General features: G+C 41.9%; 1 protein-coding gene across 3 annotated transcripts in view; it reads right to left on the reverse strand.

The window, feature by feature from the left end:
* The window catches only part of LOC111966016 (RNA-binding motif, single-stranded-interacting protein 2), a 49,860-nt gene extending 26,157 nt beyond the window's left edge, over positions 1-23,703 (reverse strand). For all 3 annotated transcript variants that reach the window (XM_023990483.2, XM_023990470.2, XM_023990479.2), the window contains exon 1: positions 23,543-23,703. In XM_023990483.2, the coding sequence (XP_023846251.1) occupies positions 23,543-23,614 (72 nt within the window). In that variant the 5' untranslated portion in view covers positions 23,615-23,703. The remainder of the gene's footprint in view (positions 1-23,542) is intronic.
* Positions 23,704-26,334: the final 2,631 nt, after the last annotated feature.

Consider the following 26,334-nt stretch of genomic DNA (forward strand, 5'->3'; position numbering starts at 1 on the left):
GAGAGAGAGACGGTTATATAGGACACATACGTATGCTGAAAACAAAAGAGAGAGCGAGAGACGGTTACAAGTCAGGGGTATTCAAATCCTAGCCTGGAGGTCAGACGTACTACTGGTTTTCTGTTCTCCCTGATAATTGCACCCACCTGGTGTCCCAGGTCTAAATCATCCCTTAATTAGAGGGGAAGAATGAAAATCAGCAATGGAACTGGCTTTGAGGCCCAGATTTRAATATGCTTGTTATATTTACATTTTAGTCATTTAGCAGACGCGCTTATCCAGAGCGACTTACAAATTGGAAAGTTCATACATATTCATCCTGGTCCCCCCGTGGGGAATGAACCCACAACCCTGGCGTTGCAAGCGCCATGCTCTACCAACTGAGCCACACGGGACCCGTTATATATCATATATCTATTTCATGAAATCAGTAACGCTCCTCAGGTCTTCAGGTCCTTCAGGTCCTTCAGGTCCTCAGGTCTTCTGCTGGACCACAAAGATGATAAACGATTTAAAGTTATGATTTTAGAATTGGAGAATCTAATTAAAGGGTGGGAGCGGGAGCTGGTAGATTCCTCTCTTTCTAGGTGGTTAGGAATATGTGTGGGTGTGTATTCAGTTCAGGTACCTTTTTATTTAATTTTAGGTTACTTTTACCCCTTTTTCTCCCCAATTTCATGGTATCCAATTGGTAGTTACAGTCTTGTCTCATCGCTGCAACTCCCGTACTGACTTGGGAGAGGCGAAGGTCGAGAGCCGTGCGTCCTCCGAAACACAACCCAACCAAGCCGCACTGCTTCTTGTCACAACACCCACTTTAACCTGGAAGCCAGCAGCACCAAAGGTTGGAGGAAACACCGTGCACCTGGCGACCGCCCACCACAGGAGACGCTAGTGCACGATGGAACAAGGACATCCCTGCTGGCCAAACCCTCTCCTAAACCGGACGAAGCTGGGCCAATTGTACGCCGCCCCATGGGTCTCCCGGTTGTGGATGGCTGCGACAGAGCCTGGATTCGAACCCAGAACCTCTAGTGTTACAGCTAGCACTGTGCCTTAGACCACCGCGCCACACAGGACTTTACTTTACATTTTCATAAAATATTCATAGCATGCTTTTAATTGTTATAGCTGTTACCGTTCAAAAGGACTAAAATTCAAACCCCGGTTTTTAGCAAACACAAATGGTGGGTCAAGAGAAAGGCAATTGTGTGAGAGCAGCGTAAAACGATAGCACACAGCCTTCATGTCAAAATTCACCAATACTGCATTCTGAAGTGAACGTGGGGCCTCTTCGCTGCCTAGGGCATATTGGGAAAACGGGCCTCTTTCTGCTTACTCCATATTGGGCAACTGCTCCTTTTTTCTCAATCAATTTCCAAACCGCGAAAAATTCCTCGGCTTTGCACAGCGAAACCCAATGATTCAAAGAACAACATACACCAATATTTGGTTAATTTGATGCCGCTGAATTCTGTGACGTGTGTAAACACTTTTTCCCTTTTGTTCTTTGTGAGAAGTCATGAGCTGTCTTTTCTCCCATACCACACTCTCTGTATAAAGGGAGTGCTTCAAAACACAACACAAACATCCGGTCGGGCCTATTCCACAACTCGACAACACCCACAGGTTCAACTCAGTTGTTTAGACATTTCCCTCTCATGCCCCCCTAAGTCAATTGTGTCCTCAACAATACAGCATAGCTAACCTTTGCTCGACTCCCTCAAAAGGTGCCAAAATAGTAAACAATTAAAAATGTGAGGTCAGCTCAGTCCAAAATAGGTCCAAGGTCCGTACATTCATAAGCACCGTGGTTACATATGTCACAGCAAAGGGGAAACGAGGAGACAGGAGAGCTCCCAGCGATGATGAACAAAACACTCTTTTGGGAAGAGTTCCCCGTCAGCTGAGCCTGGCACAGAAGAGCAGCATTCTCTGACCCTCTATAACTGTTTATAACAAGCTGCTTAACGCATTCATAGCGGCTCTATTTCAGCCTATAAACAACTCTCCCTATAGCACTTTAGCAGCATTCTGAGTGGTGCTAAAATAGCCTATGGGGAGGATCAGTTATTCAACACACTGAGTCGCAACACACAAACTGTTGGAGCTACACCCACAATAACATCTGCTAAACATGTGTATGTGACAAATACAATTTGATTTGATTTGTAGAGCTCTTGCCCAATAGGCAAAACATCACAGTTTCCCATGAATGAGTCTGGAATAGTTGGATTCAAGAGTAAATGTTTTAGCTTCACAATTTTTTATTTCACAACTGTTAAGTGAAATCGTTTTCTTATGGCAGTAATAATGGTTTGAGTACCGTTGTGTTCTTCCATTAAGTTGGAGATTGATTTAAGTTGCTTCCCAGGAAAGAGAGCCGTTTCCAAAACAAGTATATTGACGCAATAACACTATTTTAGCACAACAACGTTACACGATGCTTTTAACAATCTCAAATAAACATTCCTTCAACAGTACATAAACACCAGTGGCTAGAGGCTGTGACCGTTTGTTATTGTGAAAGATTTAATGAGTGTGTGTGTGTGTGTGTGTGTGTGTGTGTGTGTGTGTGTGTGTGTGTGTGTGTGTGTGTGTGTGTGTGTGTGTGTGTGTGTGTTGTGTGTGGTGGGTGTGTGTGTGTGTGTGTGTGTGTGTGTCGTGTGTGTGTGTGTGTGTGTGTGTGCGCGCACATTCGTGTGATGTGTATGTATCAACTCGTGTTTAAAAATCTAATTTTATTGGTCACATACACATATTTTGCAGATGTTATCATGGGTGTAGCAAAATGCATATGTCCCTAGCTCCGACTACCTAAAAATACAAAACAATACACACAAAGCCCAAAAAATAAAATAATTAAGAATTATTGAAATATTACAACAAGCAATTGTCAGAGTCCGGAATATACAGTAAATATTACTTTATGTACATGATGGGTGTGTCTATAGACATTAGTCTCCTATACACTGCCGGTCAAAAGTCTTAGAACCTACTCATTCAAGGGTTTTTTCTTTATTTTTACTATTTTCTACATTGTAGAATAATAGTGAAGACATCAAAACTATGAAATAACACATATGGAATCATGAAGTAAACCAAAAAAGTGTTAAAACAAATCAAAATATTATTTTATATTTGAGATTCTTCAAAAAGCCACCCTTTGCCTTGATGACAGCTTTGCACACTCTTGGCATTCTCTTCAACCAGCTTCAACTGGAATGCTTTTCCAACAGTCTTTGAAGGAGTTCCCACATATGCTGAGGCACTTTGTTGGCTGCTTTTACCTTCAATCTACGGTGCGACTCATACCAAACCATCTCAATTTGGTTGAGGTCGGGGGATTGTGAGGCCAGGTCATCTGATGCAGCACTCCATCACTCTCCTTCTTAGTAAAAATAGCCCTTGCACAGCCTGTAGGTGTGTTGGGTCATTGTCCTGTTGAAAAAAACAAAGCCCAAACAAGATGGGATGGCGTGATCGCAGCTGAATGCTGTGGTAGCCATGCTGGTTTAACCTTTTGTCAATAGGGGGAGCTGTTAGCATTTGATTTTTTTTTTTGCATTTCCAAATTAAAACAGCCTCGTTACTCAAATCTTGATCGTACAATATGCCATATTATTGTTACTATTGGATAGAAAAACAGTCTATAGTTTCTATAGGAGTTGAAATGTTTGTCTCTGAGTGGGTACAGAACAATTTCACAGCACTTTTCACTGACAGGGGTCAGATTTCAGAAATTTTTTACCTCTGATCAGGGGTCTGTTTATGAGGCCACAGTGAATGCTATGAAGAAACCGACACTTGCCTACGTCTGTCAAGTCATTGTTCGGTGTGCGTAGCGTTCATCCGCATTTTTTCCAAATGAAATCGATGGGAGCGGTGTCACAGCCATTAGTTATAGGGCAATGCACCAAAATGTACGAGAGCCCGCCCGCTTTCTCACAGCCCGGCGCCCGTCAAGCGTGAAGGCCATGTGCGGACCTGTCTCGTTCCAAGTCGTTCTTCTAAAACGGCAGGTCAAATATTCTCTCGACGGGGTCAATGGTTTTCAGTCGTTATAGTTGTTAAAAAACCATCATAATGTATGAATTTTGAAACCGGTTTTTTTTATATGCAATTTATATCCGTTTTAGTGCGATTCTGGAGAATTTATTTGTCGTGCACTTCTGAAAGTTTGACACGCTTTAGTGGTGTCGCGTCGTTTGGTGATGGACATTTCGAAGGACAGAGGACATCTATCGACCCAAAAGACGTTTATAACATAGAAAGGATACATTGCCAAGAATATGATGGAAGATCAGCTCAAAGTAAGCAAATTTAATATGATTAACCGTGTTTCTGTCGAAATATGTTAAACGCAAAAATATCGCCTTTTGTTTGTTATTAGCTTCACTTGCGCCAACCCTGTATGAAAAAGTAAGGTAATTTTAAAAATGATTAAATCAGCGTTGCATTAAGAACTAATTTGTCTTTCATTCCTGTTCAACCCTGTATTTTTTTAGTCAAGTATATGATTAGCGGTTTAATTAAAACTAGATCACTCTGATAGATGACGTCAGAACATATTGAGGCTGATTTTCCTAGTATTCATTGTGTAACCACGGGTTTGTATGGCTAAAATATGCACCTTTTCGAAACAAACTGTATTTGTATTGTTGTTAAAATGATGTTACAGGAGTGGTCATCGGAAGGAATTCTGAGAAGGTTAGTTGAAAAAATTAATTCTTTTGGCGGGTGGTTACGTATAGCGCTCTTTGGCTGGAATCGATTGCTCTGGGTAACGTTGGAACATGTAGTATCTAACTTATCGATTTATTGTGTTTTCGCCTGAAAAACGCTTAGAAAAATCTAAATATGGTCTTGAAATCACAAGAACTGGGTCTTGTCCATTGCTATTGCTTTGTCTATTTTGGATGAAATAGTTTTATGATGAGTAAATTGGTCATACACGTTCCTATCTAGTAATTCTAGTGGATTTGTGATGGTCGGTTGCAATTGTAAACTGTGATTTCTACCTGGAAAATATGCACTTTTTTCTAACAAAAACTATCCTATACCATGGAATATGTTATGCAGATGTCATCGAGGTTTTTTTTTTATTAGGTTATTGGCTATCAAATCTTATTGAGCCGACATTGGGATAGCACTGAACGGAGTAGAAACTGATGGAGTTTAGAAGAGTGGGTGTTATTTTGCTAACGTGTTTAGCTAATAGAATTTACATATTTGTCTTCCCTGTAAAAAAACATTTTAAAATTCTGAAATGGTGGCTTTTATTCACAAGACTGTATCTTTCATCTGGTGTCTTGGACTTGTGATTTTTAATGATTATTTAGATGCTACTATCTACTTCTGAAGCTATGCTATCTATTGCTAATTCAGTGATGTGGGGGTGCGGGGCTGCCTCCCGGATCCGGGTTTCTGAGGCAGTAAAAGTTTAAGGTGTTGCCTTGGATTTTAAATAAATCACAGAACAGTGTCACAGCAAAGCACCCCCACACCATAACACCTCCTCCTTCCATGCGGTTGGAAACCCAAGGAATCTCCCAAATTTGGACTCCAGACCAAAGGACAAAATTCCACGGTCTTAATGTCCCATTGCTTGTATTTCTTGGCTTAAGCAAGTCTCTTCTTCTTATTGGTTGTCCTTAGTAGGGGTTTCTTTGCTAAGCAATATAAAATCATAATTTATTTGTTTATACTTGTTAGTTTTGACGACATGATTCCATTGTCTGTATTCATAGGTTTTTGATGTCTTCCTATTATTCTACAATGTTAGAAAATAGTAAAACATAAAGACAACCCTTGAAGTGAGTAGTGTTGTTTTTTCTAGAACTTTTGACCGGTAGTGTAATTCACAGTATATGAATAACCAAAAATTGCGGTACAGCAAGTCGTTATCAGGATGAGACTTGACTAAATACAGTCATATAACTTACATTAGCAGTGCTTCAGAAAGTTTTCAAGCCTGCATTTAAAAATGGTATCAAATTTAAATTGGTTTCTGTCACTGGCCTACACAAAAAGACCCCATAATGTCAAAGTGTAATTATGTTTTTAGAAATTTTAGCTAATCATAAAAAATGAAAAGCTGAAATATTTTGAGTCAATAAGTATTCAACCCTTTTTTTATGGCAAGCCAAATAAGTTCAGGAGTAAAATTTTACTTAACAAGTCGCATAATAAGTTGGCATGGAATTCAAATAATAGTGTTTCATTGTTCAACTTTCCAATTCTCTCACGTCACCCCGCTCCTCCGCTCTCTCCACTTGCTTTCCATTGAAGCTCGCATCCGCTACAAGACATGGTGCTTGCCTACGGACTGTGAGGGGAACGCACCTCCGTACCTTCAGGCTCTGATCAGGCCCTACACCCAAACAAGGGCACTGCGTTCATGCCACCTCTGGCCTGCTCGCCTCCCTACCTCTGAGGAAGTACAGTTCCCGCTCAGCCCAGTCAAAACTGTTCGCTGCTCTGGCACCCCAATGGTGGAACAAACTCCCTCACGACGCCAGGTCAGCGGAGTCAATCACCACCTTCCGGAGACACCTGAAACCCCACCTCTTTAAGGAATACCTAGGATAGGATAAAGTAATCCTTCTAACCCCCCCCCCCCTTAAAAAGAGTTAGATGCACTATTGTAAAGTGGTTGTTCCACTGGATATCATAAGGTGAATGCACCAATTTGTAAGTCGCTCTGGATAAGAGCGTCTGCTAAATGACTTAAATGTAAATGTAAATGTAGTGTTTAACATGATTTTGATTAACTTCTTCATCGCTGTCCCCCACACATACAATTATCAGTCGTGCAGTAAATTTGAATTTGCAGATATAGAATATTCCTTTTAGCATGGTTTAAAAATTTTGGGGATAGGGGGCAGCATTTTCACTTTTGAGAATAGCGTGCCCAGAGTGAACTGCCCCCTACTCTGTTCCAGATGCTAATATATGCATATTATTATTACTATTGGATAGAAAAACACTCTGAAGTTTCTAAAACTGTTTGAATTATGTCTGTGAGTATAACAAAGAACTCATATGGCAGGCGAAAACCTGAGAAAATCCAACCAGGAAGTGGGATATCTGAGGTGGTCGATTTTCAACTCAGTCCCTATTGAATACACAGTAGGAGATGTATCTGTGTGCACTTCCTACGGCTTCCACTAGATGTCAACAGTCATAGGAACGTGGATGAAGCTTATGCTGTGTTGTGGGACCGGATGGGGGGAATGAGTCAGTGTCTGGCAGATGACAGTCTTGGTCTCAGACACAGCAGATTGCCAGTTACAAGCGCTCAGACACAAAACCAAGCCATACAGATATCCGCCATGTTGTGGAGTCAACAGAAGCCAGAAATAGCATTATAAATATTCACTTACCATTGATGACCTTCATCAGAATGCACTCCCATAAATCCCAGTTCCACAAAAAAAAAATTGATTTGTTCGATAAAGTCCATCATTTATGTCCAATACCTCCTTTTTGTTCGCGCGTTTAGTTCACAATCCAAACTCACAAGGCGCGGGCAAGTCCAGGCGAAGGTTCAGACGAAAGTCATATTACAGTTCGTAGCAACATGTCAAACGAAGTATAGAATCAATCTTTAGGATGTTTTTATCATAAATCTTCAATAATGTTCCAACCGGAGAATTCCTTTCTGTAGAAATGCAATGGAGCGCAAGCTAACTCTCACGTGAACGCGCATGATCAGCTCATGCCACTCTTGGCAGACCTCTTAACTCATTCAGCTCCCATTCCCCCTCCTTCACAGTAGAAGCATCAAACAAGGTTCTAAAGACTGTTGACATCTAGTGGAAGCCTTAGGAAGTGCAATATGACCCATAGACACTGTGTATTCGATAGGCAATGACTTGAAAACCTACAAACCAGATTTCCCACTTCCTGGTTGGATTTCTTCTCAGGTTTTTGCCTGCCATATGAGTTCTGTTATACTCACAGACATCATTCAAACAGTTCTAGAAACTTCAGAGTGTTTTCTATCCAAATCTACTAATTATATGCATATTCTAGCTTTTATGGCTGAGTAGCAGGCAGTTTAATTTGGGCACACTTTTCATCCAAAATTCCGAATGCTGCCCCTACCCTAGTGAAGTTAAGGAGAAGTGGATCTAAAATTCCATGCATAACAGTTGTATCTTTTAGCAATGTTTATTATGACTATTTCTGTAAATTGATGTGGCTCTCTGTAAAATCACCGGATGTTTTGGAACTACTGAACATAACGCGCCAATGTAAATTGAGATTTTCAGATATAAATATGAACTTTATCGAACAAAACATACATGTATTGTGTAACATGAAGTCCTATGAGTGTCACCTGATGAAATCATCAAAGGTTAGTGATTAATTTTATCTCTATTTGTGCTTTTTGTGACTCCTTTCTTTGGCTGGAAAAATGGCTGAATTTTTCTGTGAGTTGGTTGTGACCTAACATAATCGTTTGTGGTGCTTTCGCTGAAAAGCCTATTTGAAATCGGACACTTTGGTGGGATTAACAACAAGATTACCTTTAAAATGGGCCCCCGGGTGGCGCAGTGGTCTAGGGCACTGCATCGCCACCAGAGACTCTGGGTTCGCGCCCAGGCTCTGTCGCAGCCGGCCGCGACCGGGAGGTCCGTGGGTCGACGCACAATTGGCCAAGCGTCGTCCGGGTTAGGGAGGGTTTGGCCGGTAGGGATATCCTTGTCTCATCGCGCACCAGCGACTCCTGAGGCGGGCCGGGCGGAGTGCGCGCTAACCAAGGGAGCCGGGTGCACGGTGTTTCCTCCGACACATTGGTGCGGCTGGCTTCCGGGTTGGAGGCGTGCTGTGTTAAGAAGCAGTGCGGCTTGGTTGGGTTGTGTTTCGGAGGACGCATGGCTTTCGACCTTTGTCTCTCCCGAGCCCGTACGGGAGTTGTAGCGATGAGACAAATAGTAATTACTAGCAATGGATACCACAAAAATTGGGAGAAAAGGGGGTAAAATTTAAATAAAATTTTAAAAAAAGATTACCTTTAAAATGGTATAAGATACATGTATGTTTAAGGAATTTTAATTATAAGATTTCTGCTGTTTGAATTTGGCGCCCTGCACTTTCACTGGCTGTGTATCATCGATCCATTAACGGGATTGCAGCCATAAGAAGTTAAGAAGTTTTAGGTTGTAGTTATTATAGGAATTATGACGCGTTGACTATTTCTCTCTATACCATTGTATTTCATATACCTTTGACTATTGGATGTTCTAATAGCCACTTTAGTATTGCCAGCCTAATCTCAGGAGTTGATAGTCTTGAAGTCATAAACAGAGCTGTGATTCAAGCATTGCTAAGAGCTGCTGGCAAACGCAGTAAAGTTTTAATGAATGCTTACGAGCCTGCTGCAGCCTACCACCGCTCAGTCAGACTGCTCTATCAAATATCAAATCATAGACTTAATTATAATATAATAAACACAGAAATACGAGCCTTTGGTCATTAATATGGTCAAATCCGGAAACGATCCTTTCGAAAACAAAACGCTTATTCTTTCAGTGAAATACGGAACCATTCCGTATTTTATCGAACGGGTGGCAACCCTAAGTCTAATTATTGCTGTTACATTGCACAACATGTTATGTCATAATTATGTAAAATACTGGCAAATTAGTTCACAACGAGCCAGGTGGCCCAAACTGTTGCATATACCCTGACTCTGCGTGCAATGAACGCAAGAGAAGTGACACAATTTCCCTAGTTAATATTGCCTGCTAACATGAATTTATTTTTAACTAAATATGCAGGTTTAAAAAAATATTTTCCTTCTGTGTATTGATTTTAAGAAAGGCATTGATGTTTATGGTTAGGTACATTCGTGCAACGATTGTGCATTTTTCGCGAATGCGCATTTGTTAAATCATCCCCCGTTTGGCGAAGTAGGCTGAGATTCGATGATAAATTAACAGGCACCGCATTGATTATATGCAACGCAGGACAAGCTAGTTAACCTAGTAATATCATCAACCATGTGTAGTTAACTAGTGATTATGTGAAGATTGATTGTTTTTTATAAGATAAGTTTAATGCTAGCTAGCAACTTACCTTGGCTTCTTGCTGCACTCGCGTAACAGGTGGTCTGCCTGCCATGCAGTTTCCTCATGGAATGCAATGTAATCGGCCATAATCGTCGTCCAAAAATGAAGATTACTGATTGTTATGAAAACTTGAAATCGGCCCTAATTAATCGTCCATGCTGATTAATCGGTCGACCTCTAGTTCAGACCCAGGACCCCGAGCTTAGTGATGAGCTTGGAGGGCACTATGGTGTTGAAGGCTGAGCTGTAGTCGATGAACAGAATTCTTACATAGGTATTCCTCTTGTCCAGATGGGATAGGAAAGTGTGCAGTGCAAAGGCGAATGCAATTGAGTCATCCGTGGATCTGTTGGGGCGATATGTAAACTATAGTGGGTCTAGGGTGTCGGGTAAGGTGGAGGTGATATGATCCTTAACTAGCCACTCAAAGCACTTCATGATGACAGAAGTGAGTGCTCCAGGGCGATAGTCATTTAGTTCAGTTAACTTCGCTTTCTTGGGTACAGGAACAATGGTGGACATCTTGAAGCAAGTGGGGACAATAGACTGGATAGAGAGAGATGAAATATGTGCGTAAACACTCCAGCCAGCTGGTTAGCACATACTCTGAGGACACGGCTAGGGATTCCGTCTGGGCGGGCAGCCTTGCAAGGGTTAACACCCTTAAATGTCTTACTCACATTGGCCACGGCCACGGAGAACGGGAGCTCACAGTCCTCGTGAGCGGCGGTGGTCACTGTGTTTTCCTCGAAGCGTGCGAAGAAGGTGTTTAGCTTGTCCGGGAGCAAGGCATCGGTGTCTACAACGTGGCTGGTTTTCCCTTTATAATCCGTGATTGTCTGGAGTCCCTAAAACATATGTCTTGTGTCTGAGCCGTTGAATTGCGACTCCACTTTGTCTCTTTACTGACGTTTTGCTTGTATGATTGCCTTACGGAGGGCATAGCTGGACTGTTTGTACTCGCCCATGTTCCCAGTCACCTTGCTGTGGTTAAATGCGATAGTTCCCGCTTTCAGATTTGTGTGAATGCTGCCATCTATCCACTGTTTTGGGTTTGGATAAGTTCTAATCGTCACAGTGGGAACAACGTCCATTATGCACTTCCTGATGAACTCAATCACAGAGCCAGTGTATACGTCAATATTATTCTCAGGGGCAACCTGGAACATATCCCAAGATGCGTGATCAAAACAATCTTGAAGCATAGATTCCGATTGGTCAGACCAAAGTTGAACAGTATTTACCACAGGTACTTCCTGTTTAAGTAGGAAGGGAGGAGCAGAATGGAGGAGTGATCTGATTTGCTGAAGGGAGGGCGGGGGAGGGCATTGTAGCCATCCCGGAAGGGGGAGTAGCAATGGTCAAGAATTCTTGATGAGCGAGTAGCGCAGGCGATGTGTTGATAAAACTTCAATAGCATTTTCCTTAGATTTGCTTTATTAAAGTCCCCAGCTACAATAAATGAGGAGTCAGGATATGCGGTTTCCAGTTTGCACAAAGTCCAGTGTAGTTCCTTGAGATCTGTTGCGGTGTTTAATAACATTTCTTAAGACAACTGAAGCATTCCATTCACCTTCCCAATCGAACCGCCACGYGTCGTTTGACTAACGAAAAATAACAAATATTCTTCATCCTTGCCAGCCTCTCTGCAGTAGCCTATTCCAAGGTGTTTTGTAGAATTCTGCCTATAGTATACCTCTCCTATAGAGGCCCTCTCCTGTTCCCTGCTTGTCTCCTGAAGGGGTTCTAATTAGGCCAGGCTTAGTGTACGAACTGCACCAGGGGGACAATGGGTCAATTTGTTTACAGATCAGACTCCCCATGTTTAGGAATACCTCAGTAGGGCGGGGGGGGGGGTCGAGACACAGAGGGGCGAGTCAAGAGCAGGGCCGAATCTCGCTAATTACACCCCATCCACAGGACACAGTGTCCCCCTTTGTGTCCCCTGAACAAAAAAAAGGAGATATCCCCCCCCATATGAGCCGCAACTGGCCCCCCTGAAGCCCAGGCTCAGGCTCATTTCTCCAGGGCCTCCAATGCTGATTCAGCCTGAAAAGATCTCTGTATTTGCTCATGTTAGATGACATGAGGGCATGCCCTGGTCAAATTAAAACACAAAAAGACGGGGAGTTTTAATCTCCCCTTCACTCTCTCTCTCCCTTTCTCAACCCCCCCCCTCTCTCTCTCCCTTTCTCACCCCCCCCCTCTCTCTCTTTCCCTACACACACACACACACACACACACACACACACACACACACACACACACACACACACACACACACACACACACACACACACACACTATACTACGATAGAGCAAATTTGAAAATTCTGTGCAACTTTTGGTGCGCGTTTACTGTGAACATTGAGGCTGTACCCACTTTAAGTTACAGTTATAACAGTGGCCAAGTAGGCTACTGTGGCTATTTGATCATAATGTAGGCCTACCAGAGTGGACTAACATCAAAAACAATGGGAGAAAATGCATCCCATAACATTTTAACATGGAAATAGCTGTTCTATCATTCAGCCTACAGTAGCAGCCAATGTGCGGTGTTCAACAACATTTCATGAGACTTTTGAGAGAAAAAAACATGCATGGCTTGACATTAACCTGTTTATCCACTTGTCCTTCAGATAAGTAGGTGACCGAAAATATTGTGTTGTTTGATGCAAGAAACCACTTTACAAAATAAAATTCATTATTATTCYCATAACATTATTACCGAGAATCATACAAATTGTGCTAACCTCTGCCTAATGGCTACTTAGCTTACCTTTAAGACATAAAAAAGCTGTTTACCTGACTCGTTTTTCAAAGATGGCTAGAAATGCAAATGTTTTGTGCTCTTGGAGGAAGAAACCACTCCCCCATTGCTGACTAGAAATGAGCTATAACTGGGCTAATAACTCACTTAATAGCAAAGAATATGAACAAATGTGCACACTGGCTACATGCAGCTCTCGCTTTGATCTCGAAACAGGCACTGCTCACGACCGCTCATACTGTGAACACAGTCCAGTTCAAAGTGAATGGCACAGATCCATATATGGCAATGGTCTATTTGCATATAGGGATACTGCAGTTCTGATTGGTTATGGCGCACCAGTCTGGTAGATAGAGTATGGGTCCTGCCTGTCAATGTAATAGAATCCTACTCCAATGCACACTGCCTACAAGAAAATCTCTTGCATAGTTTGTTTTGTTTCGATATGTTGCAATCAGTATATTGCGTTGATTCGATCACAATTCTCACCRTAGAGGGAAACTAAAGGGGAAAACAAGAAAGTTGAGTGAAGGTCAATCTCGTGCTTCTCTACGCAAGCTGATATTTCTTCTGTGCAGCAGTCCCGGGAAGCTGCGCGCCCCAGCACGCATGCAGTTTAGAAGGAACATTGTGCACTACACCACACACACCAGTGCACCCACTTGGTGTTAACGGTGTGCAATAATTTTCCAGCAAATACTTTTCCCACTCTTTTTTTGTAATGAACACATGAATACTGATCATTATATATTCGTAACTCTAGAAATTAATGTTGGTGCGTTTGTGTGTGTCCTATGTAGAATAGAAAAACTGCAGGAATGGTGTGCCCACATCTTTATAGGAACATGATTTCTACAGTAACCTTTAACTAGGGCTACACACACAGTTGCTGTGGAAGATCAAAGCAATCTAATTGCTCTCCATTTCCCAAAATGAGGGATTATGACCACAGCAAGTACAGTGTGTGTGATGTTGAGTAGACTGGAGCTGCTTTCGTCACACCAAACCTAGTGGCTACAGAGCCTGTAATTCCATCATACCAAACCTAGTGGCTAAATAGCCTGTAGCTTTCTGCTTGTAATGAACTAATTCACAAAGGTACTTGTTACATTCACACAGTCTAGCTTGGCTATCTTTGTCTGTAGGGAAGTGGGAAGTGAGTTTCCAACCTGTTTCTCTGACCATGCAGCCACCTCAGACTAACTCATAATAGTTACCTTATCCTGTGACCACTCTCTTTTCCAGGGCACACGCACGCACGCACGCACGCACGCACGCACGCACGCACGCACATACATACAGGATAACACTAAAACCTCAACTCGTTTTCCTTCAGCAGTCCCTCTGCTACCAACCTGACAATTTCCCCTCAGACTAGGCTACCCAATCTGCATTACACTGAAATGCTTCCAGTTTCCCTGTCCATATATCAGACAAACTTTAATATATTCCCCACTTCCTCCATGATGGGCAGAAGAATGGCCTGGGATAGAAGACACTGCTGTTCACTGACCATTTTATAGGCCACTCTGTTGTTTAATAGTTTCATGAAATCTGAGCGCACAAACCCATTCTCCCTTAGATATAACTCTGTTGGTCTTGCTCTGTGGTTCTATCTTTTTCTTCCTGTTGGGCTTGTCTGTTTATAGCTGGTTTCCTGTATCCTATAGCTGGAACATTTGTTCCCACCTCCAAAAGGAGAGGACGGTGACATACAAATTTGTGAACTGTCTGAGAAGCAGCCTCCAGTTGGTCCAAATTACATAGTCTTTATGATACATAATTCTGTTAGTTGAGAAAATATTTGATAAACTAGAGATACTCTTTCAGAGCCAATAAAATAGCCCACATTTGAGTACATTTAGACTAAAGACTGTAAAATGCTTAACGGTTTTGCAACGTTAAACCCAATGAGTCAATTTGATATTAAAACTACAGTAGATCATTCAACATTTGAATCTATGTATGACGTATCTRATAACGAAATCCATCTATTCCACTACTGTGCTCTCAGATCCACCAAAGACTTACTTTTCCTTATCCTGTTCTCCAGCCAACACGGTACAACCACAAAGCAACAGGCTTGGTTGCTTACAGTAAAAGGAAGTCATTATTGTCGGCCTTAGCCTCAGGTGACTGGCAAACGTTACTCTGAACATAGGCTGAACGTTCCGGTGCTGTGGGTTATAGTTGGCAGGCTGATAGAGCACACAGAGGCAGACAGGACATCCCTTTACTTTTTCTCCTGATCAGTCATTTTCATCAGCCAGCCAGACAGCCACTCTGCATTCCTACCAGGTGACAAAGGACAACAGGCTCCAGACGTTCTTTCTTCTGCCCCCCCCCCTCCCACCGCTTCTCCCCCTAGTACCCTCTCTCGCTCTCTCACTCTCTCCTACTGTTCTTGCCTGCCTCTTTCTCTCTCTCTTGCGTCCCTCTTCCATGCCATTTTCTCTCTATCTCTTTCATCCTTTTCTTTGTCTTTCTTGCTCACATTCAGGCGTAATGTTCATGTCAGTACCTGGCATCACTGCAGTGCTTGGCATCATATTTCAGACAGCTGTGCTTTCTCCAAGGACTCTCCCTCCCCCTGTTTCTCTCTCTCTCCCTCTGTTTCTTGCTCTCTATACCTGCTCACCTTGTACTACTCATGTGGTTGGCAATGGAGGGAGAGACCACTTTCAAATGTCTGACGCATTAAACAATGACAGAGAGTTAGATAAACATACATACAGCTGGAGCGGGGCCAGCGGGACAAAGGTGACTTCACCGGCCAAGTTGATCCAGTGTCAAGCCACTACATCAGTAAACCTTACTCACTGACTGCACCAATCCCAACCCTCCWCTACACCAGTAGAACATACTGCACCAATCCCAACCCTCCACTACACCAGTAGAACATACTGCACCAATCCCAACCMTCCACTACACCAGTAGAACATACTGAACCTATCCCACCCATCCACTACGCCAGTGGTCGCTTTCCAGGCCAACTACATTGCAGTTGTTGCTTTGCATCAACTAACACATGTACCTTCCCATCGACTGCACAGTTGGGCATCAGATTGGTATGTCATATGATATGGTTAGCTGATATGGTAAACACCTATCCAGGCGTTGTTAGATCTGGCAGGCATCTGCAATGCAGTCAGCCTGGAATGAAGCCACTGACTGCAACTATTCCACCTATCCACTACACCAGCCCAGCTTAAAATGCATAAATGTGTAGTGTCTGATAATACATCCCCCTGGTAGTTGATGTTGCTGCAAACAACAATGTGTTCATGTTTGAGAAGGCCTCTTTGATATTCCCCCGGGGGACAAAAGGTTTGTGCATGTTTCTATACGGGACTTAAAAGCCCAGACTTATTTTAACTGGCTCTTATACAGAGTATTATCCATGACATAGTCTACAAAGGAGACAATACAAAGGAGACAATACAAAGGAGACAATATAACAATGGCCAGATATACCAAGTCTGTAACAAAGCACAGACACCCAACAGAAGACTTACTGGTAGAGATACTAAATATACAGTTGAAGTCGGAAGATTACATACACTTAGGTTGGAGTCATTAAAACTCGTTTTTCAACCACTCCACAAATTTCTTGTTAACAAACTATAGTTTGGGCAAGTCGGTTAGGACATCTATTTTGTGCATGACACAAGTCATTTTTCCAACAATTTTTTACAGACAGATTATTTCACTTATAATTCACTGTATCACAATTCCAGTGGATACACAAAAGTTGGCTGTGCCTTTAAACTGCTTGGAAAACTCCAGAAAAGGATGTCATGGCTTTAGAAGCTTCTGATAAGCTAACTGATTTCATTTGAGTCAATTGGAGGTGTACCTGTGGAGGTATTTCAAGGCCTACCTTCAAACTCAGTGCATCTTTGCTTGACATCATGGGAAAATCAAAAGAAATTAACCAAGACCTCAGAAAAATAATTGTAGACCTCCACAAGTCCAAACGCCAGAAGGTACCATTTTCAGGCCTCCCGGGTGGCGCAGTGGTCTAAGCTGTGCCACCAGAGACTCTGGGTTCGAGCCCAGGCTCTGTCGCAGCCGGCCGCGACTGGGAGGCCCATGGGGCGGCGCACAATTGGCCTAGCGTCGTCCGGGTTAGGGAAGGTTTTGCTGGCAGGGATATCCTTGTCTCATCGCGCACTATCGCTAGTGGCGGGCCGGGTGCAGTGCACGCTAACCAGGTCGCTAGGTGTACGTACGGTGTTTCCTCCGACACATTGGTGCGGCTGGCTTCCAGGTTGGATGCGCGCTGTGTTAAGAAGCAGTGCGGCTTGGTTGGGTTGTGTTTCGSAGGACGCATGGCTCTCGACCTTCACCTCTCCCGAGTCCGTGCGGGAGTTGTAGCGATGAGACAAGGCAGTAACTACTAACAATTGGATACCACGAAATTGGGGAGAAAAAGGGGGGAGAAAAAAGAAAAAAAAAGAAGGTACCATTTTCATCTGTACAAACAATAGTACGCAAGTATAAACCCTATGGCGCAGCCGTCATACCGCTCAAGAAGGAGACGCATTCTGTCTCCTAGAGATTAACGTAATTTGGTGTGAAAAGTTCAAATCAATCCCAGAAGAACAGCAAAGGACCTTGTGAAGATGCTGGAGGAAACAGGTACAAAAGTATCTATATCCACAGTAAAACAAGTCCTATATCGACATAACCTGAAAGGCCGCTCAGCAAGGAAGAAGCCACTGCTCCAAAACCACCATAAAAATGCCAGACTACGGTTTGCAACTGCACATGGGGACAAAGATCATACTTTTTGAAGAAATGTCTTCACCCAACTTACTGTGGGAAGCTTGTGAAAGGCTACCTGAAACGTTTGACCCAAGTTAAACAATTTAAAGGCAATACTACCAGATACTAATTGAGTGTATGTAAACTTCTGACCCACTGGGAATGTGATGAAAGAAATAAAAGCTGAAATAAATCGTTCTCTCTACTATTATTCTGACATTTCACATTCTTAAAATACAGGGGGATCCTAACTGACCTAAGACAGGGAATTTTACTCTGATTAAATGTCAGGAATTGTGACAAACTGAGTTTAAATGTATTTGGCTAAAGTGTACGTAAACTTCCATAGATGAGAGAGAGAAAGAGAGATACTAAAACAGAATGAAAAAGTTTATTTCTTAAGGATAATGTGTCAGAAAAGTATAGCACCGCCTAAGTTAAATCTCTGCATGTTTAAATAAAAAGCATTTGATTAAACCCCTGTCAGTCTAAGCCGTTGATGGTGGTGGGGGGGGGGGGGGGGGGGGGGGTTCTACGCTGAAATATGGAATTGTTAAAGGATGGTCATACTATGGATCTTTTAGCTATTTGATTTTGAATTTTAGGACCCCTTTAGGTATAATATATATATATATTTGTAAAATATTGAATATGGCCTTTACTACTATAGCCCAGAGAAATGCATTGAATAACACATTCATAAATGGCAAACACATAAAAAAGTACATATTAAGAAACAAGGTTTTGAAGTGTCTGTCCTATATCTAGGATATGAAAGCTCAGGAAACTATTTTTTTACACATATTTAACAAATTTTGGGGGTAGGCATAAAACTACTTTCATAATTTCATATATTTTTTTAACCGGTACTGATTATCTTCAGACGAGTCCCGTGACACTTCTGGGCGTCGGAGAGCAAAACGGAGCGCAGCATCGTGTTTGTGAGAATCCCCCCTTTCCATAGCCTGGTCATAATAGGTTAAACCATTCAGACACTACAGACATTTCGTTAGAAGACCAATTTTCAGGATGTCTCATGATCTGACAAATACCGCTCTAGCTCTGTCACCTTTCACGGCAGATGCGGAAGTGCGACATAGGCAGATATGGTGGATTGAGATGCATCCAAAGCAAAAACACAGGTATCTCTAGCTTAGACTGACAGATTTTGATGTAGATTATGTTATTATGTTACTTAGATAGACGTACCGGCGCGTCAATCGACTCTAGGTGGGTTTCCACTAGATAACACAGCCACAAAGTCAAAGTTGACAAAAATAAATAGATTTTTGGCATTCATTTAAGGTTAGAATTAGGCATTAGCTTAGATTTGTGGTTAAGGTTAGGGCAAATGTTAGGGTTAGGTTTAAAATCTGATTTTAAGATACATTTTAGAAATGGGAGGTTTAACCATAATTAAGACTTTGTGGCTGTGTTAACTAGTGACGAMCGATTTCATGGAGAAGACATTGAATGCTATGTTATTTCTCGATGTGAATTTCATACCTTTTCTAAAAAGGACATACTGCAATGGCCTATTCATGAGAATATTGAATTTACTAAGCTTAAATATATTTTCTTAAGTTGGTTAGGCGGCTACATTTGATAAAATTCTATGTGCATGCAGTAAAATAAAATACATTTATGGATGAAGGCAAGCCTGGTCATGACAAGATACACAACTTGGTGAGCATTTCAGACATCTTCTGAGCATTTCAGACATACAAACAAACACCCATTGTTGTGTGGAGCATATTTTTTCAGATTCAAAAAATTGCATAGCTGTCATCTCCCCAAATCAGATCTCTCGGCACCAAAGAAAGGAACATGAAAGCCAAAAGAGTGCTGAAAGTAAGCGCCCTGGTTTGCATTAGGGCTAGCATCCTATTATGTTGGTGATATTTCAAAGGTTTTTGGGGGTTGAAAGTGAAAGTATGAAATGGTTTAACTCAAAGGAAAGGCATGCAGGGCCTCACTTCCACCAGGCCTCCTCAGGGGGATCTTACAGTGAATAGCCTTTTTGTGGAACACTCACAGATCTTTCCCTCATAAACAGGTACTTGTTGTGGTCGCTTATGTTTATTTTCACGTTGCATTTTAATACTTAGTCATAAGTATTAAAGAGAGAGACCGTAACGAAAGGCTGCCATTCAGTAAACATTAAGAATTTTTCCATCTTTATAAATTGAAGGGTATCCTCTTACAAAGACAAGGCACCATGCCTTTTGTATAATTTATTTTATCATGGGTTTTAGCACTAAACACCAGCATATATTAACACTCAATAAAACTATGATAAACCTTGCAAATTACATCTGCCATTCAATCATCATTCATTCACATTAATTGAGTACTAAATTTGATTGCAAAAAACACAAATGTGCACATACAAAAGAGCACAATACTGTATAGAAACATTCAGTCTTTGGTTTGGATTAACCTGCCTCCTCGTTTTATATTTTCTACCAGGAAATTCAGGAAAGGAGAGAAACTGAGATAGTGGGGCAGGCAGAGGAGGAGGAGCAGGTGACTCTGGAGGCACCACAGTAACCAAACCCCTGGTGCCATCTGGTTGCTAATCACCTCCCACACACAAAGGGCTCTTTTTTCAGCCCTCAGCTCAGCACGCTGTATATTTTGTGTTCTGTCTCTTATTTACTCCTGCCAGCCGCTCAGGTATACGGGAACGCTAGACAGAAGGAGACGGAGAGAGAGAGGGAGAGGGAGGGAGAGAGAGGGAGGGAGAGAGACAGAGGGAGAGAGAAAGAGAGAGCGAGAGCGAGGGAGAGCGAGAGAGATAGAGAGGGTGGGAGAGAGAGGGTGAGAGAGGGAGGGTGGGAGAGGGAGGGTGGCAGAGAGAGACAAATTGATGGGGAAAGAGAGAAACAGAGAGGGGGAGAGAGATATTCGAGGAATCTCTCCACACATCTTAGTGCATATGACATCTTAGTGGACTCCAGGTCCACCACACTGACCAATTTCTAAACAAAAACAGGATTAGTGTAGATATTTGACCGTTGCCTGCAATGCACCAACATGCTGGCTATCTCCCTTCCCTTTAATGTAGAAATCTTTGTATAAATGAAATACAGAGGGAACAGCAACTTGTTAAATCTGTCTGTGCTGAGAATATGTAAAATTATAACTCAAAAAGTCTATCCTTAGGAAAGAAACCTTTTCATTCTCTCTCTCTCTCGACATCAATAAACATTAGTTCACAGTGGTAGCTTAAGCTACTCAATCATCAAACCTTAACCTTATGAACCAGAACTCAAACTGTCACTGAAGAAATATTATGCTTGTTGTCGTCATTACATTTCAGCTCTCAATAAATGAATCATAATATATTTGATATACACTGTTTCATATGGACTGTGACTGTTATGTCCTTACTCATAAGCCCTACAGTATAACACAGGCTACTTAGAATACTATAGTATATACACTGAGTGTACAAAACATTAAGAAGGACCTGGTCTTTCCATGACATAGACTGATCAGGTGGATAAAGGTGAAAGCTATGATCCCTTATTGATGTCACTTGTTAAATCCACATCAAATCAGTGCAGATGAAGGGGAGGAGAATTTCAAGCCTTGACACAATTCAGACATGGAATGCGTGTGCCATTCAGAGGGTGAATGGGCAAGACAAAATATTTAAATGCCTTTGAACAGGGTATGATAGTATTAGGAAGGTGTACATTAGGAAGGTGTTCTTAATTTTTGGTACACTCAGTGTAGGTTGATGGTCCTCTTCTTAGGAGTGCACATTTCTATGGGGCATTCTTAATGTTTATCCCTAAGGAGTCAGTTGAGTTTCATGGAGTGGCACCATGCCAGAATGATGGTAGTAAAGTCAAGAATACAGGGGAGATCAGGCCAAAGCTTGTGAAACAGGAACACATCCTCTTACTTTGATTCAACCAGTCACATTATACATGTTGTAACAGATCTCATCAAGGAAAACAGAGGAAATAGAGTGCACTGATATCACCCGTTGGAAGAAGTGGAATTTGAGAAAGAAAAGTCACTTTGGGAAATCACCTATAGAAAAAAATCCTAGAACTCTAACCGGCTAATGATTTTACTTCTGGAACCTGATTCCCCTAGTTTCCCCCAATCCCTAAATCACAATAATCTTACCCCAGTAATACAGTAATAAAATTAGGCCAATTGTGTGATAACTGAAGATGTCCGTTGTTTCAGTTTCAATTCAGTGATATAGCAGACATGATTGTCTAGACATGATAGATATAGTAATATGTCACAACAAGACCATGCACTTCTAAAATTAGCATCGTCACAGATTGGTGTAGGTCTGTGGTATTAATTTTGTCCTGCATCTCTCGCTCTCTTTCTCGCTCTCTCTTTCTCCCTCTCTGTCTATCTCTCCCTCTCTGATGCAATGGAGAAAAGGACCACACCCTCCTCCTCCTTCAAGCAATACAAATGACATCAGGCTCTTGTAGAGGAAAGGTAAACACAAGCAGACACAAGCAGGCCTGCACAACAGGACAGAGGCTTTGAAGGGATACCAAACACTATTCAAAGGCCTCTCTGGCAAGCAAGCAACATAATACAAGACAGGCCACGTTTTACATTGCAAATATATTCATGTAAAAGCATTATTTCAACAATGTGAGTTTTTCCTGTTGTGCAAATGCATCCAAGAGCCACATGAACAACCCTGAAATGTGCCGAATTTGAAAGGCTGATGAGACATATCTTCATTTAGTATATAGTCATTTAGTTGATCACAGTTAAGTAAAACACCTTCATTGAAATATAAAGTTCTAGGCTACGTTCATATTCCAGAGAGACTGAAATGCTGTTAATTATGGTAACCTCACTTCGTCAGAACAACTATTAAAACACGATTGCATTTCTCTTTGTGGCAAAACCATTATGGCTACAGCATAACTGATCAAATATGTCAGGTGTTGCATTAATAGATACCAATAGCTTTGGCTTTGATCTTGGATTGTGTTTCTTTTGAACTCAACATTTATGCAATAGAAAATCGAATACTCTTAATCAATATAATAACAAAATATATGTTGTAATAACATTGTAAAATCTCGTTAATAGTTAGGCCATAAAAACAATTTGAACCCCAAAAAATGTATTATCACTGTTACATAAGCGGTAGGCTACATTGTAGATGTGTTATATTACAATGTTTTATAATGTTCAATCCCCGACGTTAATTGTAACGTTTCAGTTGCAGATTGATTGTTGCTGGCTACAACATTACAGTATTTTGAATGTAACTGTTATTTTGTTATTCATAATTTGGGGAAAGTAAGTATCGTCACAATGGTGGGTTCTTTCAAGGGGTGGGGCATCTTTGCCTTAAAAAAAAAACTTTGCCAAACTTGCGCGGCTGCGTAGACAATGGATACTTGATTTGACACTTGATATCACTGTTCATTGTTCACCATCCCGAAAAGGAGACTGAAATAAATTATGGCTACATTGAATAGCACATTCCCTGTCTCCCTCTTCTGCACCCCACCCCCACCTATTCGGATTCACATTTACGCACAGACGTACACTGACCCAATACCGTACAGTTGCCCATAAAAGTTTGTATCCATTACTGACTTTTTCTAATGACTGAACAGAAGTATATGGTTCGTGTATTGCTCTCTACGGTTGAATTCCCAAATCGGGAATAACAACTAAATATGAAGGCTGCATAGATGCCCGGACCATCGAATAGCAGTTTTTACACAAACCACAGTGGGGGTGCAGAATAGTGAGCAGCAATTTTCTCCACRGAGAACGAAGTTGGTTTTGTACGATTCGCTTTTTCAAGGACACTGCAGATTGCTGTCACGCACTACACAGATTTCTGTCGCCACTGACACGGGCGTGTTGYCCCACTGGTCGACCGGGAGCGCACAAAAAACAGAAAAGGGTTTACCTTTTTGCCGTTTCTGCTGTTATAGCCGTTGTATGGATTGATTCCTGTCCTTGGCGGTACGGAGAGCAGCATTTTTCTCGGCGCTATGTATGGAGCGGCGAGTACAGCCCAGGCTGCCAAGTGACGTCAGCAGCTCGGGAAGTTAAGCTTGGAATCAGGGGAAGCGATCCGAGCCCCGCTGCCGCCAGTGCTGCTGCTCGCGGCCAAGCGCTGCGCTTTCACGCGTCTGGGTCCTAGCGCGCCAAAACCAACCGTGCCGATGGAACGGTTTCTGATAGCCAAACATAAAGACTGTATTGGCAATAGGTTGTCAAAGTTCTGCTATGTAAAATCTTATCTAAACCTGGAACGAATCAACAATGTCCCAGAGCGCAAAGTATTTGATCCTTCACTGAAATTGTGCACCACATAAATATGGATACTTGTGAGATTTGGTCCAAATTATGTCCTTGTTTATTAAGGCCTAAAACTGGCAGAACCCCACTTAAAATATCAATGTGTTGCAATTAGAATAATTCGTTTTAAAAGTCTCACTAAATCTCTCTTTGATATGTAACCTATTATGGAATTGATATTCAAAGAAGCTACCATTAGAAAACAAAATATACATTTCACCTTGTTTTTCATTAATCTGAAAAGCAATTATTCCTTCAGGAGTTTTCATAATCCTCCAGTATATTGCATCCCTATCCCCTTCCCCTGGAGAATGCATCTTGCTCCTATGGAGTAGCACAGTGCTTTGTGGACATGACCCTATTCCTCATTTTCCTTCATGGAAATGTTGTTTCTCTTCATGACGTTTTGCACAAATGTGTTAGGTGAGAGACAGTTATGAGAGATCATCCTCAAACTATTCCAGAATTAAGTGGTGTGTGTGTGGTGGATGTCTGTCTGTCTGTCTGTGTGTGTGTACAACATAGTATACTAGTTGAATACTTTACAATCATCTGTGAGATTGCTTGTGTGCTGCAACTGGATGTGCATGAGCTTGCATGTGTTTGTTTGAGTGCATACCTAGCCTATAGTGTGTGTTTTAGAGAGAGTGTGTCACTGTTAATGTGTCTCAGAGATGTAGGCTAAGTCATGTCTGTCTGCCCGACGGCTGTTGGGTTGGAGCATTCCACTGACTAGCTGCAGACGGGGGACAGATAACACAAGTGACATTGTTGCACTCAGCAGAACCCCGCTCTGATGACGCTAACATTGTTTGGACATCAACAGGCCCGTCGCTAAGCAACCCAAGCCCCTTCCATCCTGAGTGTTCTGACTTTTAAATCCCCACTGATTACCTTTATGGTGCCCAAGTATTGCATGTGTGTGTTTGTATAGTATATGCGTGTATGTGCGTACGAAAGTGTGTGCACACATGAGAGAGAAACGTGTGTCATTTGTGTGTGTGTATGTGGCAGTAATCCTTTCTGTTTTGTGACTCCCCCTAAACACTGTTTAGCCTCAGCACTCTTCTGGGTCTCACCAGTCATGACAGGGACATTGAAGTTGTTTCTAAGTCTTGATCAGGGTCAAACCAGTAACATATCTACTCAATACCATATCTGATGCTCCAACAACAGCCTACTTACAATAGCTAGTTGTTTATTATTTTTTGAACATACTCCTTTACACATATAGAAAGGGATTCTTTTTGAATAATTTTCACTTGATCAATTCTAAAGGTGGATCAATTCTCCACCTCCTTGCATGGGGAGAACCCCCTATCCCCCGTACATCTACACACCCAGCTCAAAACAACACTTTTGTGGGAATAAACAGTGCACCAACATCAAAGTGGGGTGGAAGTGGGAGGAAGGGGAGGGATGGTGTGTGTCCCATTGATGTGAATGGCAGTAGTAAATAGTTCAGGGGGTTCATGCGTGTCTGTGTGAGGAAATTAGTTAGGGGGTTGAGTCATTGAGACTGTCAGCGTAGGGTTCAAGGTCAGAATGTGCACAGAGCAGGAGGAGAAAGAGCAGAGAGGCAGTCAGAACACAGGTGCCTTGGAGAGGGAGAGAGAGAGAGCACATTTTAATTAAGCAACAATGGAATCTAGATAAACAGACATACACACATACGTTGGTTTTACTGTGCAAGTGATAACCCAAAAATGTATTCTCATTTAAAATTAGGATACTCTATCCTTAAACCTAACCCCAAGTCCTAACCTTAATTCTAAACCTAAAAATGTAAACCATAAGCCAAAATAGCATTTTACCTTTTGGGGACTGGCAAAATGTCTCCACTTGTCAAATTKTCCTTGTTTCACTATCCTTGGGAGGACTTTTGGAACCCAAAAGCATAGTAAAGTTAGACCACACACATACTGTACACAGACGACCAGATGCACAGAAAGAATTCCATAGACTGAGACAACATGTGTATTGGTGACTCCATCCTCCAGATCAAAGTGATCGTCTCCAGAAGAGACCACACACAAAAACACAGAAAACATCAGTCAGTCAGTTGTGTTCCTGAGGGCTGGAATGTGTTTGTCAGAGTGTGTGAAAGAGGAGGATTGGGGCTTTGTAGAGGGTTAAAGGGAAGGTGGGTAATTGGTGCACAAGCCCCCCTTAGTCATTAACAGAGGAAAAACAACACTCATATGGGCATTGTTGATTATATGCATGTTTGCATGTGTTTGTGTGTATGTGTGTGGGACTTGAGTTTGTGTGTAGTGCCTGAATAACAGAACAGTATTTTGTTACTCGTTTAGGCTAATGCACCAACGGTATGTTTTGAGCAACATAAAGGACTGGTTGTTCTCAGAATACTTGATAGTGATTTATATGACGAATGAA

This window comes from Salvelinus sp. IW2-2015, linkage group LG1, assembly GCF_002910315.2.
Source record: "Salvelinus sp. IW2-2015 linkage group LG1, ASM291031v2, whole genome shotgun sequence".
NCBI lineage: Eukaryota > Metazoa > Chordata > Actinopteri > Salmoniformes > Salmonidae > Salvelinus > Salvelinus sp. IW2-2015.